Genomic DNA, 20746 nt, shown 5'->3' with positions numbered 1-20746 from the left:
AAGCACACACACCACACACACATCCTAATAGAGAGGATGCTCAGGAGCAACAGGGGAGTGAGAGAACATGGCAGAGAGGGAATGTCAGACTACCAGGTTCATCATCACAAAGAAAAGAGAAGCCAACAGTTATAACCACTGAGCCTGAGGGCTCTGACCGTAACTGTAAGATATTAGAGCACAGGTCTAGGAGGTGAAGAGACCCCACTGCTGTTCCAGGGTGACCCCCATGACCAACATGGTCACCGAATCATGACTGAGATATCTAGGATGTGAAGAAAAGGGGACCCTGCTGTCGATTCAGTAGCTGGGTGGTGCCTCTTCATCCATTCTTTGCTACTTTCTCCTCTTTCTTGTTCTTTAAAAGGAACAAGAGCCATTTCCCAACCCTTGGCTTTTAAGAATTTGTTTTCTTTCTGTTTTCTTTACAAAAGAATTTGATTTCTTGAAGACTGACTTGTGTTAAGTCTTTGGGGGTTAAATACAAGGGTGGTGATATACCCAAGGAAAGAACCAAGGAAAGAGAAACAGAATTTACTGGCTAGGAACACTCTAAGCATGGATTTGGAGCTAAACAACAAAAAGATTCTCTGGATACATATTTATAACTTTCTAAAAAGGAGAGAAAGTCTCAATGAATCTGGATGACAACCTTGACCCTATGGAGATTAGGGTAGTCCACAGAGGTTCCATGAACTAAAGAAGGGCTTTCTGGGAGGTGGCTGCCTTAGGCACTTCTGGGATTGGCTAGAGCACTGGCCCAGGAGTCAGGAGGACCTGAATTCAAATCCGACCTAAGACATTTAATAATTACCCAGCTGCATGACCTTGAGCAAGTCACTTAACCCCATTGTCCTGCCAAAAAAAGCCTTGCTAATAAAACAAAAGGCTAAAACCAGCCCCTGATCTCTAGAAGCTCATGAGTTAAGAGGGAGCCAACCCCTAGAAACTCTCTACAAACAAGATGTATATGGGATAGATTGGGGGGTCATTGCAGAGGGAAGATACTGAGAGGAAGGAGGACTGAAGATGGCTTTTGAGCTGAGATTGAAGGAGGCCAGGGAAGCTAGGGGGTGGGGATGAGGAGGATTCAGGGCAGGAAGGGCAGCTCAGAGGGGGAAGATAGGGGTGGTGGTATCTGAGATACATTGAGGAAGCCAGTGGGACTGGTCACGGAATATGTGGAAGGGAGTAAAGAAAAAAAGACTGACCAGAAACATAGAGGACAGGTGATGAAGGGAGTGGACGTCAAAGAATTTTATATTTGATCCTGGAGGCAACAGGTAGCTATGGGGATTTGTGCAATGGAGTGTGTGTGTGTGTGTGTGCATGTGTATGTGAGAGAGAGGCAGAGAGACACACAGAGACAGAAAGAGACAGAAAGATAGAAATGCAGAGAGACAGAGACAGAAACAAAGATACAGTGAGAGACAGGAAGACAAACAGAGACAGAGAGGTACTAGGCCTGGGTTTTAGGCAGATCAACTTGACAGCTGAGTGGAGGAAAGGTTGGACTGAGAAGAGAATGAGGCTAAGTAAGAGAGCCCCCCCACCCCAGTACAGTACTGCAGTGGTCCCTGTGGGAGGCGATGAAGGTCTGCCCTAAGGTGGCTGCAGTGTCAGAGAAGAGAAGGGCCTCTATGAGAGATGTCACAATGGCAGAAATGACAAGATAATGGACTGGATGTATGGGGTGAGAGAGTGGGAGGGTGCAAGTAACACCTAGATTATAAGCCTGCGTGAACGGGAGGATGGTGGTACCCTACAGGAAGAGGGAAGTGAGGAAGAAGGAAAGGATTTTGGGGAAAGATCATGAGTCTCATTTTGGACATCCCGTCTGAAACTTCTAGTATGGAGTAGGATATCTAAGAATGGAGGTTGGGAGAGAGGTTAGGACTGAGCAAGTCTCTGTCTCTCTCTCTCTCTCTCTCTCTCTCTCTCTCTCTCTCTCTCTCTCTCTCTCTCACACACACACACACACACACACACACACATATAAAAGATGATCACTGAAACCAGGGGAGTTGATGAGCTCATCAGATAAAATACAGAGGCAGAAGAGAAGAGAAGAGAAGAGGGCCCAGGCCAGAGGGATAGCCACAATTAGTGAGTGAGCGTGACCTGGATGAAGATCCAACAGAAGAGACAAAGAAGGAGTGGTCAGACAGGTAGGAGGCAAGTCAAGAGGGAGCCTAGAGAGGAGAAAGGTTGCTCATGCTCTTCCCCACCCCCCACCCCGTCAAGTGACACAGCTGAGGGCACAGATTAAAGACAAATCGTGCCTGAAAGAAGTGGGCAGTGAGTGATGCTGCTTCTATAAGTGGGGAAGCTGGCCAGGAGGGTGGAACAGTTCTACTTACCAGCCTTTTATCGCCTATTCCACACACTTATAGGAAAACGAAAACCCACTATTACAAGAGTCAAACACAGACTCACAGAATATTAGGACTAAAAGGGATGTTAGAAATTGCATTTTTATAGCTTTGAGGATTAAATAGCCCTTCAGCAATCTTGTTACAGCTTACCTTTATAGAATTATTTTTCCTTTTACCTTGAAGATTTCTTTTACCTGACTTTATAGGCTTATAAAAATTATTTCTCTTTCTATCAAAATGGCCTATTTCCCCCTCACATACAGCATCCATTTCCTATATCCCTGGAAATGGCTTCTCGCTTCATCTCCTCCTTGTATAATCTGCAGCTTTATTAATCAATCAATCAGTCAGTGAGGGCTGAGTTAGATACAAGGAAGGGAGGGAGGGAGGGAGGAAAGGAGGCAGGAAGGGAGGAAGGCAGGAGGAAAGGAGAGGGAATGAAGAAAGGAGAGAGAGGAAGAAAAAGAGGGAGGGAGAGAGGAAGGGGGGAGAAAGGAGGGAGGGAGGAAGGAAGGGGGGAGGGAGAAGAAAAGAAAGGAAGGGAGGAAGGAAAGGAGAGGAGGGATGGAAGAAAGGAGGGAGGAAGAAGGGAGAGAGGAGGAAAGGAATAAAGAGGGAAGGGGAGAGGGAGGAAAGAAAAAAGGGAGGGAGAAAGGGAGAGAGAGGGAGGAAGAGAAGGAGGGAGGAAGGAAAGGTAAAAGGAAGGGAGGGGGGAAGGAAAAAGAAACAGGGAGGAAGGGAGTGAGGAAAGAAGGGTGGGAAGGAGGAAAGAAGGGACAAAAGAAGGGAAGAAGGAAGAAAACTGTATCATCTAACTGTTAACAATTCAAAGAGAAAAAGGAAAAAAGTCCCTGCCCTTTCTCCAAGTTACCTCAGGCACCACCTCCCACATAAGACCCTTATTTCTCAGCTGCTAGTGCCCCCCCCCCCCACTCTAAAATCTCCTTGCACTTACTTTTTCCCTTTTGTAAATTCTAGATTTAGAGTTGGAAGAGACCTCTGCAGTCTAATCCCCTCATTTTATAGATGAGGAAAGTCATCTATACAGAGAGAGATAAAGGGACTTGTCCAAGGTCACTCATCCCATATTTCTTTCTTTTTTTTGTTTTTTTCTTTTGCAAGGCAATGGGGTTAAGTGACTTGCCCAAGGCCACACAACTAGGTAATTATTAAGTGTGTGATCACATTTGAACTCAAGTCCCCCTGACTCCAGGGCTGGTGCTCTATCCACTGTGCCACCTAGCTACCTATCCTTCATCCCATATGTCTTGGCTGCAGGCTCTGACCCAGACTATTGCCAGTTGTTTGACAAAAAGACATCAGTGATATCAGGGAGAACTGCGAGAGGGATCGGGGGCAACCTGGATCAGTGATTCTTAGAAGAAGAAAAAATACCAACTCAGGACATCTGAAAGCATGTGCGCTCTGTCTAATGGTGAGTCAGAGGGTAATTTTAAAGGGTAAAGAACAGTGGCAGGCCTCTGTCTAGACAATCACTTGCCAGTATGGTTCAGGAGGCATTCCTTTGGTGTATGGGTAGATCCAAAGGCCACTGAGGTCCCTCCCAGCTCAATGCTGAGATTCTCCTACTGAGTTATCCAGAGAAATGTGCTCTGTAAGGGCGAGCTAGAAGCATGGTGGAAAGATCACTAGGTTGCTGATTTAAATCTCAGGATCCTAAATTCAAAAATAAAGTCAAATATCTCCCTGCGGCTGAGAAGCCCAGGGGCTGCCAGAGGGAATACCAGTAGCCACTAGGCTCTGGGGAAGAGGCACAGCTGGGAGAGGATGGAACTGGCCCTCCTGCTCTCTTTGGGGAATGGCAATCTGCTTATGTGCTGTGTTTGTGAAGCTGCTTCTTTTCTTCCAAGCAGCGTCTACTCACAAATGAGAGATGACAGGCATCCTGAACATGGTGGGTCAGAGCTCTAACTGGGCAGGGCTAACATCCCCCCTGAAGTGGTCTTCTAGCTGCTTCTACTTGGGCTACTTTTTTCTGGAACTACCTAACCCTTCCCCTCCTCCCAGGCCCTCTCCAAGCTGGAAGGGACCTCAGAGGTCCTCCAGTACAACTTCATTTTTACAGATGAGGAAACTGAGGTCCAAAGAAGTTGAGTGAGTTGTCCAAGCATCAGAGTCAAGGTCCAAACCAAGTTCAATACTTCGTGTTCTTTCCCTAGTTTGATGCTGCCTCTTTACATATGCTGATATGGTAGAGTAGAAAAATTTTAGAATCAGAGGACTTGAGTTCAAATGCCACTCAGAGGACTTAAGTGTCATCTGTGGCCTTGGGAAGTCACTTCATCTCCCAGGGCCTCAGTTTCCTCATCCGTAAAGTGAAGGGGATGGTCTCTAAAGAACCTGAACTTCAGTCTCCTCCCTCCCTTCATCCATCTCTCTCTCTCTCTCTCTCTCTCTCTCTCTCTCATATTCTCTCCTGCCTCTCCCTCCACCTTCTCTCTACTCTCTCTTTTCTCCCTCTTTTTCCCCTCTCTGTCCTCTCTCTTTTCCCATCTCTCTCGTCTCTTTTTTCTCTCCCTTCATCCTTCCCTCCCTCCCCCGCCTCTCTCCTCTCTGTCTCACGAGCTGTAGACCCAAATCTTCAAGTGCCATCTCTGACAAGATATCTACCTCAAACTTATCCAAAACCAAATTTATTCAGCTTCTCAAATTCCTCCCCTGAAGACTTCCCTATTTCTGACAACTATCATGGCTCTTTTCTCTGGTGTGAAGCCTCAGTCTCATCTCTGACTCCTCTCCCCCCCATTGAGCCTGATGGATTCTTCACTTGACATGGGGCTAAACTTGACCCCATCCTCCCCATTCTGACTGCTCCCCCTACAAGATAAAGCTCTACCCCCTCCAGGGCAGTTAGTGCTCTCAGGAATTCACAAAGAGTGCATTTTCCTGATTTACTTCAAGACCTATCTCCAATCCTAGCTCCTGCAGGAGACTTTTCCTGGGCATCTTTGGTGTCTAACACTTTTCCCTTCAGATATTCCTCCATCTACTCAGGACATGTGTTGTATGTACCCAGATGTTCACAGGTTGTCTCCCCTAGTAGAATGTGGTGGATAAGTGACTTAGAAGATGAAGCACCTGGCCTGGAGTCAGAAAGACTTGAGTTCAAATCTAACCTCACTTGTTGTCTGACTCTGGATGGATCACTTCTGAGTTTCCTCACCCGTAAAAGAAGAATAGTATTCATCTCTTAGTATTCACCTCTTGTGTGAGGAATAAATGAGGGACTATATGTAAAAATGATTGCTGTAACTGACTGACAGGATCACTGGCAAAGCATTTCTGCTATGGTCTTCTAGCAAATCTCCTTGATTCCTGTGTTTCCCTCTCCAGTCTCACAGCCAATAGACCCCTCCTTTGATAAAGCATCACTTTCATCTTGTCTCCTCCCTACTCTGAAGCCATCAATGCCTCCTCATTGTCCACAAACTGAAGATCAGATGAGACTCAGAGACTGGACTGAGGCTAGCTAGTCCAAAAGTCTCATTTTTACAGAGGAATAAACAAACCCACTTAATGAAAGTGTAGTGACTTGCCTAAGGTCAGGCAGGTCCTGTCAGAGGTGAGATTTGAACTCATCCACCATGTCATGCTGCCTCCATGGCCCAACATTCTAGAACTTCCACCATGCAATCTTGTCCCTGGCTATCCAGTGAAATAAATCCTTCTTGCCGACCAGTGTGGGCTTATAAATTTTTCCCCACTAAGGCTGCTAGGTGGCGCAGTGGATAAAGCACCGGCCCTGGAGTCAGGAGTACCTGAGCTCAAATCCGGCCTCAGACACTTCATAATTACCTAGCTGTGTGGCCTTGGGCAAGTCACTTAACCCCATTTGCCTTGCAAAAATCCTAAAAATAAATAAATAAACAAATAATAAATGAATGAATGAATAAATTTTCCCCCACTCAGTCCCACCTCCACACCTTTGTCCAAGTTGCTTCTCTCATCCAGAACTCCTATTCCCCTCCTCTTTACCTCTGGAGACCCCTAGGTTGTCCAGGTCCCACTACCAGTGCTGATGTACATAACTAACAGAAGCCTAACTGAGTCATCAAATCAACAGAAATTCATTAAGCACTTAAAGGGTACAGGTAAGAGTAGGAGGGATGCCAGGGAACTAGAAGGGACCAGAGACTCCATGATCGGATTTAGAATTCTAGAACTACTTTCCATCTAAGACTTCCTTTTGTCTTTTAAGTACCATTAGTTTCCTAGTTTACCTGATTTGAAAACTTCAGTGGCTAAAATCAGAGCTGATTCACTCAATTTAGCAAATTATCAAGCACCTACCATTGGCCAGACTCTGTTCTAAGTACTGGGGTTAGAGACAAAAATAAAATAGTTCCTGCCTTCAGAGAACTGGTCACACTTCTATTTTTTTTTTTTTAGGTTTTTGCAAGGCAAATGGGGTTAAGGCAAATGTGCCCAAGGCCACACAGCTAGGTAATTATGAAGTGTCTGAGACCGGATTTGAACCCAGGTACGCCTGACTCCAGGGCTGGTGCTCTATCCACTGCACCACCTAGCCGCCCCTACACTTCCATTCTTGCAGATAGGCAGCACCTAATTAAGTATCTCCTCTTCCTCAACATCTTTTCTCACCATGTCAGGTAAACTGTGAGCTAGGACATCAAGGAGATAGAAAATAAGAAAATGGTGGCATATAGAGGAATGGGGACAATATTTCAGATGGAAGGGAAGATTCTGTTTCTTCTCCCACTATCCCATCCTGGAGTCCCCCACCCAGATCTTTCAGAGTCTTCCAGCCATGGGCATGGCCAGGGCAGAATTTAAAAGGTCCTGATAGCATCTTTCGTCCTTCAGCAACATAGAATCAACTAAGTTCAGTACCTAGTTAACAAAAATGTAAGAGTAGGGAGTTACTAGACAGTTACTTTCTCCAAACTACCCCTTTGTTAGCAACTTCATTCTTTTTTTTTTTTTTGCAAGGCAATGGGGTTAAGTGACTTGCTCAAGGTCACAAAGTTAGTTAATTATTAAGGCCGCATTTGAACTCAAGTCCTCCTGACTCCAGAGCCAGTGCTCTATCCACTGTGCTACCTAGTTGCCCCTACAGCAACTTCATTCTAAATAAGCTGAAACCTAACCCATTTTTTTTGTACCCTCTACTCCTGGGCCTGCTGGTAGACTAGGGTCTACTTCTGGTATACCAGGGTCTCTGCCCTCTTGTCTTGCCTCCTTTCGGGAGGCATTTCACTTTTCCCAGACATATATTAGGAATGTCCCTCTTTCTGCAACTCTGGAGTCTTTTCTTGGACAAAAACATAGAAGACCTCACTCTGCTCTTTCTAAATGCTGCTTCTTCTCCTCCTCCTTCCCTTTCTTCTTCTTCTTCGCCTCCTTTTCTTTGTTTTTTTTAAGGCAATGGAGTTAAATGACTTCATAGCTAAGTGATTATTAAGTGTCTGAGGCCAGATTTTTTTCTTTTTTCTTTTTTTCCCTGAGGTCAAATTTGAACTCAGGTCCTCCTGACTCCAGGGCTGGTGTTCCATATACTGTGCCATCTAGCTGCCCCTCTAAGTTCTTCTTATTGTTGCTTTGGAGAAAATATGATGCAAACTGCCCCTGTCTTTGCCCTTTCAGCCATGTAAACACTCCTAATAGATGTGAGATAATTCTGAATCTGTTGCCTCTTCTTAAACATAATTAAAAGGCCAGATGACTCTCCATCTGTGCCTCCTGGTCCATCTCTGATGAGATGACTCTTTCATTTCCTCTATCGCTCTAGTTGATATATATGTTCAGATCTGGTCAGGCCCAAGAAACAGCTGCCCCATGGGCTCACGGCTCTGAAGAGATTCCTAAACTGAGAAAGGTGCCCAGATTTTTTAGCATCTTAAGAGTAGAGGCCACTCTCTTATGTTGCAGTGGTTGGATGAGATAGCTTGTCCCTGGGAGATTAGGCCTCTGGGTTGGGAGTTCAGGGCTTTAGGTCTTTCCCTAATGAGGGAGGAGGACACAGAGGCATAATAAACAAGGTGGACTGTCCTCTACACAGGGATGTGCTGCAGTTAATTCAAATCAATTAGCTAATTGTGAGATTTTTCAGTGTGAGCATTTATACTTCAAAGATTGGTAAATGCCAAAATTGGCAATGGTTAAATCAGGGCTATGTTACTGGTAGTCTAGACTTAAGAAATTCATGCAGAAAATATTATTAATATAAATTAAACTTAAAAGTGAGTTGAGAATACGGTTTTATTTTTTTCCTAGAGAAGTGATTATTTATTTATTTTTTCTTTTTAGTTTTTTTAGTTTTTACAAGGCAGTGGGATTAAGTGGCTTGCCCAAAGGCCACAGAGCTAGGTCATTATTAAGTATCTGAGGTCACATTTGAACTCAGGTCCTCCTGACTCCAGGGCCGGTGCTCTATCCACTGCACCACCTAGCTGCCCCTGAGAAGTGATTATTAAACATTTATCAGCCCACCCCTGCCTGTACACTACAAGTCATATGTTCTGTTCATCTCTGTAGGAGTCTTATCCCAATCTTTGTAATGTCATTACCCCATAGGGCTATCCACTGAGTCTAGGAAAATATACAAATTAATTAGTCTGGCATCTAGGGACTTTTCTAAGGAATACCTGGTATTCCTTATCCATTTCTCTGCTACTGTGGAGGCCGTTGTCCATGGCTGAATGGTGACTAGAATAGAGCATGTACTGTAAAAGTTCCTTTCTTTCTCCTTCCCTTTTGTTCTTTTTCCTTTCCTTCATCTTTCCCTCTTTCCTCTTCTTCTTCATTTCTTTCCTTCTTCCCTTCCTCTCTTCTTTCCTTTCTTCCTTTCTTTCTTACCTTTCCTCCCTTTCTCCCTCACTTATTTCCTTCCTTTCTCTTTTCTTCTTTCCTTCCTTTTTCCCCTCCTGTCTCCTTTCCTTCCCTTTTTTTCTTCTTCCCCTTCTTCCCTTCTCTTTCCTTTCCATCCTGGTTCAGGTCAAGGGTTGCTCCTTCTTGATGTTAAAGGGGTCTCTCTTTCCTGAAAGTGCTCTTGGGCACTTTGCCCAGATCTCTCCTTCAACACTCACACTTTACTCAGTATTAGCACTATTTATGTATGTGTCAATAAGACCACTCTTTTCTTCCACAGCGATGGAATGAATTTCAGTGCCTTGAGGAAAATCATAAATGGAGGAAGAAGTCCAGGCCCCCAGTCCATTTTTCAGTCTTTCCTCCACACACTGCCATCCTGACCTACTTGATAGCCTTCATTTCTTTTTTTTAAGGGTTTTTTTTGCAAGACAAATGGGGTTAAGTGGCTTGCCTAAGGCCCCACAGCTAGGTAATTATTAAGTGTCTGAGGTCACATTTGAACTCAGGTCCTCCTGACTCTAGGGCTAGTGCTCTAGTCATTGCACCACCTAACCACCCTGACAGCCTTCGTTTTTTTTTTTAGGTTTTTTGCAAGACAAATGGGGTTAAGTGGCTTGCCCAAGGCCACACAGCTAGGTAAGTGTCTGAGACCGGATTTGAACCCAGGTACTCCTGACTCCAGGGCAGGTGCTTTATCCACTGTGCCACCTAGCCACCCTGACAGCCTTTATTTCTAACACTCCCTCTCTGTCTCTCTTCTTTTGCGTTAGACCTTTATCTGTGCCTGGAATTCTCTCCTTGCCTCTACCTTTTAGAATTCCTGGTCTCTTTCAAGCCTCAACCCAAGTACCCCCTTCTGCTTGAGTATTTTCCAAGTCCTCTTACCCACTGGAGCCTTTCCCTGCAAAGCTATCTCTGCTTTATATGTGTGTGTCGTATATGCTTGTGTCTGTGCATGTTGTTTGTTCTATTAGAATGTTAAGCTCCTTGAGGGTAGGAGCCCTTCTCCGGGACTGAAAACAATGTAGAAGCTTAAAAATGTGCCATGACTGATTGATAGAATATATAGACAGTATTTTTAGATTATTTCAGCAAAGTAGAACTTTACTTTAAACTTATTCTGGTTTAAGAAAGTTCCATGATAACATGAGGGAGCATTAACCTGAACTTTTTAGCTATTGATTTCATTATTTCTGTAAAAACTTGACATGAGGGGGGAAATTGTATATAAAATGTGGTACCATTGGAAGAAGTATATAAAATGTGGTACCATTGGAAGAAGCACCTAATTTGGTTTTAATATGGAATTAACTTTAATAAAAGCTCCAGAAAAGTTCCAAAAATGCATAAGGAAGAAAAACTAATATAGAAAACCAAAGAGAAATAGATATATTCTTCTCTATTTGGCATAAGTCTACATAAGAAGACTGCCAGAAACTTGTGGAGGTTCTGAGAGGGAACGAGCCTGGTGAGGAGGAAGTTAACAGTTCCAAAGAGGCCCTGGCCAGAGCCACAACAGAGGAAAGGGCCAGGGCTGTGACAAGGTAGCAAAGCACCTAACCATGGTAGGAGACAAGGCCACTTCAAGGCCTAGCCAGAGTCACAGCAAGAAATGGGGTCATGGTAGAGATCAGTCAATAAAGCACCTGGGGTCTTGGAGAAAACATGCTACCAGCATAGTCAACAATAGCCATTTGGGGCCAAGACCTCATTAAGAGATGGAACCAACACCTAGGACAAGACTATGCAAGGAAGATAGAAAAGAAGCTCAGGTCATTTGAGCTAAGTTGAACTAGAAGCCAGGATTTGTGCAGAGTGTGGGATCTAATCTTAACCAACTCATCCAGAATAGCAAAGGTCTTCAGTCTGACTTAAAGAAACTGAGGTTGGAGATATGAGTAAACAAAAGAAAATTAATTGCACATTGAAGAAATACTATAGGTTGAGACAAACAACTAAATGCAAGCACCTAGATCATAAAGATAATTACCTAAATTGCAGTATCTCAGGTGAACAACACCCAGTCTTCATAGAGTAGGCTCCGTGTGTGTGTGTGTGTGTGTGTGTGTGTGTGTGTGTGTGTGTGTGTCCTAGGATCTCAGTCTCCCTTATCCCCAAATTTTGTTTATTTTAATAAGTTTATTTTTAGTATGCTTTTTATACTGCTTTTCCTGGCCATGAAAAATCTAACTATGGCTCCCTTGGAGGGTCTGGTATCTGTGTGGAAAATTATCCTCTATTTAAAACATGCTGCCAACATCATAATGTCAAGAATAATTGATACAAAATGTGCCATCTTTCAGAAAGACACTGCTTCCGTTAAGTACTAAATCCACCATCATCGTTCTCAAAATAGAACTGAGAAAGGCTTTCAAGCTAAAGAGGGAATCCTACCAAAATGTCATCTTAATTACTTAATATATTTGAATGGTATCAAGTTTTAACGCTCCCCTGAAGGCACATTAAACATCTCCTTTATCTCCTAAAAACGTTCTTCAGTGATATCAAAATGTCATTTGGATGCATGGTATGTGTCAAGGAAGACAGAGAGACTGAAGGCTTTAAAGCTTGAACCTGAAGGTTAAATTAATTGTTAGATTAAGGTAATAGACACTTTCCTTGTTTTTTTGTTCCTGGCTAGTCACACCGAATATAAGCTATCAAAGAGAAGCTGCAACTAACTATGTTAAGAGACAGAGCAGCATCCTGAAGTCAAAGCTTAATGGAAAAGACATTTGGAGTCATTAACACCAACACAAAACCAATCTTCCTGTATACTTATGGCCTGGCAAAATTAAAGACAATGGGTCTACAATGTATCCCAAAAACTTAATGAAAAACAGGGCTTATTATTCTATGGTAGCTATAGAAAGTTGAATATTTTCTTGATAAAAAAAAATATGGAAGAGGACTGACAGAGATTCTCAATGAGGGAGGAGCTGGAGAGAGGGAGAGAATTTGCAATGAAAATAAAATTTTTTAATTAAAAAATTAACACCAGAAGTGTGAATTCTGAAAACTTAACAAAAAACTGAAAGGCTAATTATTTTAAAATTTCAAAATGTTGATGTTTCTTATTAAAATTTAACATAACTATTATTTTGATATATACATATATATTGTTCCAGCTGATTTTCAAGGTTTCTAAAAGTTTCCATCAGTTCCTTCTTAGAAACTGAAAGGACTTCATTTATAATCCTGGTCTTTAGTTCATCCAAAGAATGAGGTTTTGATGTGACCTCCACAAGAATCCTGGTCTAATGGAGGTTGATCAGATGACCAAACTGGTCAAATAAGACTTTCTCTACCATGACTCTAAAAATGTTGTCTTGTAACTGTGGCACATACAATGCAGAATGACAAGGTGCCCCATCTTGTTGAAATTAAAATTTGCTTTTCAAAATTCAAAAAACTAGGTAAGACTAAAATAAATTTAAATAATTTAAATTTAAATAATTAAATAATTACTTTTGTAAGTTTGTAGCAGCTATGCTTCTGAAGGTAATCTGAAGGTATACTTCTGAAAGTATCACTAAGATTTTTGGGACACTTAAGCAAGCAGAGAGGCTCACTATATTATAGACTAATAAATAACATATTTCCTATAAAACCTCAGACCATCCTGGAGAATTGAACAAGTATCTTCAGAGAGAGAATTATGCACTATTGCTCATATATAACTGATCCATAAAAATTTAAGAACAGAATTTTTAATAAGATAATAATTTTAAAAATAAATAAGATAAAATAAAATATATTTAATAGACTGTATCAAAAATTCACAATTTCCAAGCTACACAAAATGAAAAGCTTTCAAAATATAGAGACCTAAGAAGAAGAATTACAATTACAGAGGAACAGGACAAGGTTCAGGTAATCTCTGTTATTCTGTCTGCTACTTGACTCATTCCAAAGATATTTTCAGTAAATCTACAGAGCGTAAGCTGACATCACAGTAGTTTTATTCAAGTAATAGAAGTCATTTTATCTACTGGTGCAATTGTTTGTCAAAAATTAAACATACCTAACAATAACAAGGTCTTTCCTAGAATTGTTTCTATATGAAATCCATCAAAACATGATGATAAAAATGAGATTAATAAAAATTTACAAGTTATTTTGCAGATATCTCATCTGGGCCTCACAAAAACACTATGAGGAAATGCAAATATTGTATCCACTTCACGGATAAGGGAACTGAGGCTTAGAAAAATTGACTTGCCAAAAGTCATATGATTAGTGGGTACCGAAGTCCACAATTGAATCCAGTACTTCTCAGTTTAAGATGAGTGCTAGCTCTTAAAGAAAACATATTATCCTGCTGGGCCTCAGTTTCCCCTGTGAGATCACTTTCAGTTCTCAATCTGAAGGCCTATGATCCAAAGGACCTTATGTGTTGACTGTCCAGGAGGCCACAGGGAGAAGCATCTGGGGTAGGATCGTCCAGTAAGTACCACTAATGAGCTGGGGACAGTGGGGACAGGCATCAAGAATCAATGTACTTATCCACAGCAGGGTACCCTTTAATTAGGCATAACCCTTAGAGACAGTCACTGAGCAGAAAGGAAATAAAGCTACAGGTCTCTTTGACAAGATACATTTTTTATATGTTATGAAAAACACGAAAAAGACTCAAATCCCCAAATGATGGAGATTGTATTTCTCCAGGAATCCATGTGGCTGTCTGAGGTCCCGCCACCTCCACTGCCCAGATCAATGCTTATTAGATAGATGGGAACCAAGCTGCCTTCTCTGGCTCCCAGCCGAGCTCCTCTGCCTGTCACAGGCAATCCTTCTAGCCTGCTTTCTACTGGTAATTAGAGCCTACCTCTCCATGCCAGATGACCAGTTGGCAAAGAAGGGACTTGAGAGCAGTGAAAGGAATAGGAGGGTATAGAGAAAAAACCAAAGGAACATCTCAGAGATCCATTTAAGTCTTAGAGGTCATTTAACCTTAAAAAAAAAACCCATCCCTGGTAACTTTTATTTTTAATATCATTCCCCTCCCCCAGAAATATCTCTGTTCCCTCAACCCTCCCTTGAACTCCCCCTTGTAATGACAACAAAGTTAAACAAAACATCCAACACAATGATTATGTTCCCTGGTGGTCTCCCATACCTCTGCTCAGAGAGGAGTCAAACCAGTCATAGGAACTTGGGGTTATAGGCCTGGAAAGGACCTTTGGAAATATAGGGGAAGAGACTTTGAAGGCCCTAAGTTCAACCATGCCATTTTACAGAGAGGGAAATACAACAGGTTAAAGGATTGCTCAAGATCACCCAGCTAAGAATGAAAAAGGAAAGAATTAGAACTCAGATCCTAAAATAAAAAAAAATAAAAAAAATAAACTAAAAATAAAAAAAAGAACTCAGATCCTTAGCCTCTGAATCCCAGGTTCTTTCCGACTTCCCATATTTCATTTTGATACTGAGGCATGTCAACTAAAGAGTGGGAGGAGAAGCCCCTACCTTTCACTCGAGCCCAGTGGTAGCAACGACTTGTCCCGATGTTCCTTGGATCACTCATGGGAGGTTCTATAGGGGGGAGTTTGAAGTGGGGTTCACTGACTTGGCCAGGAATCTTCAGGGGCAGGATGTATTTTGGCAGTGCTTTGTAGAACCATGCCCCAGACCTCTTCCAGACCTAGAGATAAGAGACATGTTTGCAGTGGGTGTTATCAGGGGGATTCCTTTTCTTCTCCACTGTTTTGATTTTTACCTGAGTCTGTGGCATATGAACTTTAGACTTGGAATCAACAAAACCTGAATATGAATCCTCTCCCAAATATATCCTGGCTAATTCACTTTAATCACTGCATGCCTCAGTTTCCCCATCTGTAAAAAAGGAGGTGACAATAACTCCTACCTCCTAGAGATATTGTGAGGATCAAATGAGAAACAAAATGTAAAGTGCTATGCATATATTAGTTAATCTTGTTCTTTTATCAATGAAGAGGATCCCTAGTGTGGAAACTCCCTTTACCAATGCAGGTAAGCAACTTGTATGGAATTGATGGGAGTTAGAGAACTTCCTGGGACAGGTTAAGTGAGTGACTTGTCCAGGGTCACACACATACAACCAGTACAAACCAGAGGCAATCCCAGAAGGCAGGCCTTATTAATTCCAAGGCTGGCCATTCAGCCAGGCTGCTTCTCTAAGCCTGCCATATTGCACATAAGCCACCAAGGATCTGTGATTTCATAAGGATGAATGTTCTCTCCACTAATACAGATTGCTACCCCTCTGAATCAACATGAATATTCTAAGGGAGTTGAAGAGCCTAAATAAGCCACCAGTTGCAGAGGAAGAGATTCTGGCCCAAGGCTGATATTTAAATGGCAGAACTTGTACATCTTCTAAGTCTTGCCAGGTTGGCAGAATCTGTCAGAGATATCAGCTGCCCTGGAGCAGAGTGGGTCACCTCACACAGAGTACTGAGCCATGGTCAAGGATTTTGGTCCCATTGCTTCCTATCTCTCAGGTAAAAGTAGGCTCTTCCATGTGCCCAGACACATATCTACTTTGCAATTGGGTGCCCCATCCTAAACTGGCATTATACCCCAGACCCTCTTCTACTACTCTGATTCTATTGTTGCTCAGTCATTTCAATCATTTCTGATTCTTCATGAACACCTTTGGGGTTTCTTGACACAAATACTGGAGTGGTTTTTCTATTTCCTTCTCTAGCTCATTTGACAGATAAGGAAACTGAGGCAAGTAGGATTAAGTAACTTGCCCAGGGTCACACAGTTAAGTAAGTGTCTGAAGTCAGAATTGAACTCAAGTCTTCCTGATGCCAGGTCTGGAACTCTACCCACTGAACCACCTCACTGCCTACTCTAACACTTCCATGCATCTAAGATCTGCCTCTGATTGGTATATCTGGAAAGGGCATAATAGCCTGGTGAATGCTATTACAGTACGGCTGAATCATGTTATTTGGAAACTCATCTTGAAGAATTGGCTGAGAAAAATCAATTTAGAAAGCACCCTTGAAAGGACCCAAAACATTAGGTGACCAAAATTGCAGCTCTAACCACCAATTAGAACACAAGGGAGCAAATGAGATCAGGGCCATGGGCTTTCAATGCTTACACATCCACCAGGGTTTCACAGCAGTGTTCCCTGCAGTGGGATGAAGCATTGAATAAGGAAGGAGAAAAAGGGGACAGGGAAATAGTCTGGCCAGAAACCAGCCTGGAAAAGCCAAGGCTGCCATCTGTAGTGTCCAGCAGGGTCCATTCAGAAGCCAGTCATCTGAAGACCAAATGTCCTTATCCAAAAGAATATACCGAAGACCCAGAGACCAAAGAATCTGCAATGGCTCAAGGCAACAGCAGAACAGGTAGAGGATAGGGCCTGCCTACCTTTGTTTCTGAAGTTGTGATTTTCTAATTGGTTTCATTTGAGTTTGAGTGGCTTCCTGAGACAGGAGAGGTGTCAGTCAGGCACCTCCCTGTCTTTCCCCCAACTCAGCAGCATGGCCTATTATTTCCCCTAAAAGACATTGAAACTTTTCTAGAGATTTAAATGACTCCAGAAACCCCTACCTTTCATATGAAGAAGAAAGAAGAAAGAAGGAGGAGGGGGGAGGGGAGGAGGGAGGGGGAAGGAAGGAAGAAGAATCAGAGAAATAAGAGAAAGGAGAAGGAAAAAGAAGAAAATCTAGAATTGTGATTTCAGATAGAGAACTCCAGGATAAGGAAAATTCCCCTACCAATACAGGTTAGCATATTCTCTGCATATACAGGCTTAGAGGATGTTGCCAAACTCAAACAGAAACAGGGCTACTACACCATACACAAAATTCCCTGAAGGCATTAACTGACTAAGAAAACTACATATTAACATTATCTGGGTTGTATTGAACTTTATTAACTGTTTCCCAAATATATTTTTATCTGGCTCAGATGGCTGTCAGAAGTGTTGGGGACCCTGGGTTTGACATCTATGGTCTAGAACACTGAGAGGTTAAGAGATTATCCCAGGGTCACACAGCCAGGGTATGTCAAGGGAGGACTTGAACCCAGCTCTTCCTGCTTCTGGGGTCAGCTTAGATCATGTTTCCACTAGAAGTGGCTCTCTATAAAGAGACTGACTATAGTAGCGTCATTAATGAATTTATAAAAATGAAAAAAGGTAGCCTGGTGTAGTGGTTAGAGAGTTGGCCTCAAAGTCAGGAAGACCCATTCATACCCTGTCCTAGCTTCATCTCTCAGTGATGCAGGCAACTAAGAACCATAAAAAAGTGCTGATCTGCACTAATCAAAGGACTTTCCTTCTCTAGAAATTCTCACAACTAATGACGTCAGTCTGGTCCCTTTATCTTCCCAAACCAAAGGGCCACCACTCTTTTTAGAATATAAGTTCTCGGGGGGGGGGGCAAGTATTAACTCCCCTTTTGCTTGGCCATTTGTTGGCACTCACTATAGGCTTTTTCATTCATTCATTTGATATAAAGAGTAAAAAATAGTCAGGATTGAATCCTGGCCATGACTTGGGGTCAGGAAGATCTCAAATAGGGTCTCAAATCCTCTCCTTGCCCATGAGCAATGGTCTGGGGCTCTAAGTTACCAATGAGTTTGCAAAATATTCCATATCATGTGTTCCCTAGCAATAATAAGGATGATGATGATGATAGTAAACAATTTAATAGTATTTTGAGATTTACAAAGCACTTTATGAATATTATCTCATTTGATCCTCATGTCAAACTCAGCAGACAGGTATTATTTTCTCTATTTTTACAGTTGAAGAAACTAAGACAAATAGAGGTAAAATGACTGACCCAAGGTCACACAGTAAGTTATCAAAGGCCAGATTTGAAATCAGGTCTTCTGAACTCTAGTTCCAGAAGTTCTCTTAATAACAATAATGTTAACTTGATAAGACTGGTCACTGAACAAGTGAATAAAGGAAGAAATGAATACATGAAACTGGCTCAATAAATAATTCTTACCTCACTAAGTCCCAAGTCAGTCAGCACTGTGGACAGTGCCTTACTAGGATGAAAAGTTGAATGTACAGTGAAGAGTTGAGAAAGGAGAACTCAGAGAAAGAGAAAATATTTATTCCTTGTTTTTGAGAAGTTTCTAATCTAATGAAAAAGACCCAGCCAATTCCAGATCTAAGGATGGAGAGAAGGACAGATATCCTCTACAACTCTCCCACAACAGGAGGATGAAAGAAAGATCACATTTCCTTTTACCCTCTCTCTGACCTACATTTCCTCCTTTCATTCCATTAGAGTGTAGCTAATCCCTGGGTCCCTAGGAGGTTCACCCCATGCCAGAGTTAGCTCTTTCTGTTCTGATCCCCTAGGGCTTGCCATGTCAATTCTACATTGTTGATATATGTGTCTATGCATCATCTCCCCAGGCAGTAATAAAACCAATTCCTTCCATCTGTGCTAAGATGTAGAGCTTATGAGGCCCCTTGCTGGGGGTGAGTCAACAAATGATGGGTGCTTGGTCAATATTTGTTGATTGGCTCACAATTCCAAGCCCTAGCTGGGCATTTACTGGAATGAATTTTGACCCTAGCAATAAAGGGCAGTGAATGATGGATGATGGTACTGGGGAAGAAGGGAATAGTTTCATTTTATTCCTTTTTTTCCCAAACAGGAAATAGTGCCTTGTTTGCATTATTTTACTTAAATGACCTAACAAACAAAATTATTTTAGAGAAGAAATAAAAGAAAGGAAAGGGGGGGAGGATTCTGTCAAAAATCTTTGTTGACTCCTGGGAGGAAGACCCTCCAGGGATACAATATTACCCTGTATGTGTGGAGATGGGAATGATGGATGGATGGATGATATAAGTGGATAGACATGGATGAAAAGATGGGTGGATGAATGAATGGATGGATGGATGGGTAAAGGGATATAGGTGGATAGACATAGATGGATGAATGGATGGTTGATGGAAAAATGGATAGATAGAATGACAGACAGATAGATACTAGCTCCAATAAGTGGAACACTATGGGAACATTACTGGGAGAGAGAGCAAGACAGAGTGAGAATGGGGAGGAGCTCATGTGAGATGTGGCCATTGAGAGGAAGGGGACTGAGGGAAAAACATTTGGGCACTTCTAATTTTAATTTCCTATTCCTACTAAGTATATGCTAAGCTCTATTGGTCTGCACACTGAAGAAGTACAGATGATACCAGTAATTTTCTAAATTTCTACACCCCTAGACAAAACCCCAGTTATCTCAAACCAGTTATGGCTCCCATGAATAAAACACTGAGAACATTATTGGGAAAGGGAGCAGGACTGGTTTGAACGAGGAAGAGCATACCACATCTCAGATGAGGAACCATTGAGATGCAGGAGCTACCTATCTTGAAGCTCATCTTCCTGGAACCCAAGATATGTTTTGGTTACTGTGATAAATAGTCCCTTTAATGGAAGGAAATACTTTAATAGCAACCTTCAGGATACAATACCCTTCGTTGTCATCTAATGTGTTAGTGTGATTCTGATGTGAATCCAATTGACCCTTCAAAACCACAATAGTGCCTCCCTCGAGTCTTCCAACATGGGTAGCCATCTTTCCATGGCTGTGAGGAAATGGGGTCTTTTGGGGAGTATAGGAGCCAGTGATCCTTCTCCACTTTCCAAGCAGAGGACAGATATACTATATATCAGAAACCACCTGATGAACCCACATAAGATTCAAGGCCAGTCTTTTGGAAAATACTTTCTATTTGGTAGATCAAAGCTGGGAGGAAGCATCAAGGCACATTTTGCCCGGACTAGTCTCTGAAACCCCAAGAGTTGAATGAGGCCTGTGGGTCTCTCCATGTCAGCCTTACAATGACATATGCTTTTATCCTGTCTCTCCAATCTGAAATCCCCGGCTGATTTCCTTTAGGCCTGATGCAGCACAAACAGGTGTGTCTACCCTGAGACACTCAACGCGCTGCCCAAAATAAACCCTTGGCTGTGACAGTAGCAAATTTTGGCAGGAAAAGCCCTTGTTGAGAATTAATTCCCATTCCCCTCCTCCCAATAGTACCATCCCTCCTGGCAACCAGGGTTTTGAAAATGTTCACATTTCCGAAGGGTGGAAAAACCCAAACCCTTACACATTTCTGCAAAAGCCATAATCTCCTTCTCATGTGTGCTGTATTGTGATAAGGCAGGCAAAGCAGCCAGCCTTGAAAATGGCATTTAATGAGAAAAAGACAGAAGACAGAGCTGGACATAGAGCTTTTGGGAAGGGGGAAGAAGGTAAAAAAATTTTTTTTCCTTCATATCCTTTTAGCTTCCTGCTTCCTAGAAGCAGGAGAGTTTTCATTACAGCTTCAGCTCACGGACCAACTTGGCTCTGGCTGATCCAGATGGATATTGGCCAAGTTGTTCCCTGGGAGTTTTAATTACTGTGATAACCATCGCTAATTATTGGCATTTCCTTAAATGCAGTGGCTCGGAGAAGGTTGTAATTTTAGTGATCTTGTTGAATGGAAAGGGGAAGGACCACTGGCTGGATGATCAGCTGCGATGACAGAG

The 20746-nt window shown here is 42.4% G+C and overlaps 1 protein-coding gene and 1 long non-coding RNA gene across 6 annotated transcripts in view; one reads left to right on the top strand and one right to left on the bottom strand.

Moving 5' to 3' along the window:
- Window positions 1-20746, bottom strand: part of RPH3AL (rabphilin 3A like (without C2 domains)) — a 173504-nt gene that overhangs the window by 43961 nt on the left and 108797 nt on the right. For all 4 annotated transcript variants that reach the window (XM_074189162.1, XM_074189165.1, XM_074189164.1 and 1 more), the window contains one exon: window positions 14697-14871. In XM_074189162.1, the coding sequence (XP_074045263.1) occupies window positions 14697-14871 (175 nt within the window). The remainder of the gene's footprint in view (window positions 1-14696; window positions 14872-20746) is intronic.
- LOC141488796 (uncharacterized) lies at window positions 1952-12261 on the top strand. Of its 2 annotated transcripts, XR_012468791.1 has the most exons (4): window positions 1952-2168; window positions 3654-3810; window positions 9811-9863; window positions 11531-12261. It is a non-coding gene; the product is annotated as an uncharacterized LOC141488796 (long non-coding RNA). The 2 variants fall into 2 exon arrangements; XR_012468790.1 differs by lacking the exon at window positions 11531-12261 and having other exon boundaries at window positions 9811-10474.

Source organism: Macrotis lagotis, chromosome 5, assembly GCF_037893015.1.
Source record: "Macrotis lagotis isolate mMagLag1 chromosome 5, bilby.v1.9.chrom.fasta, whole genome shotgun sequence".
NCBI classification, from domain to species: domain Eukaryota; kingdom Metazoa; phylum Chordata; class Mammalia; order Peramelemorphia; family Peramelidae; genus Macrotis; species Macrotis lagotis.
The sequence above is the reverse complement of the archived record's forward strand: the minus strand, read 5'-3'. Positions and strand labels throughout refer to the sequence as shown.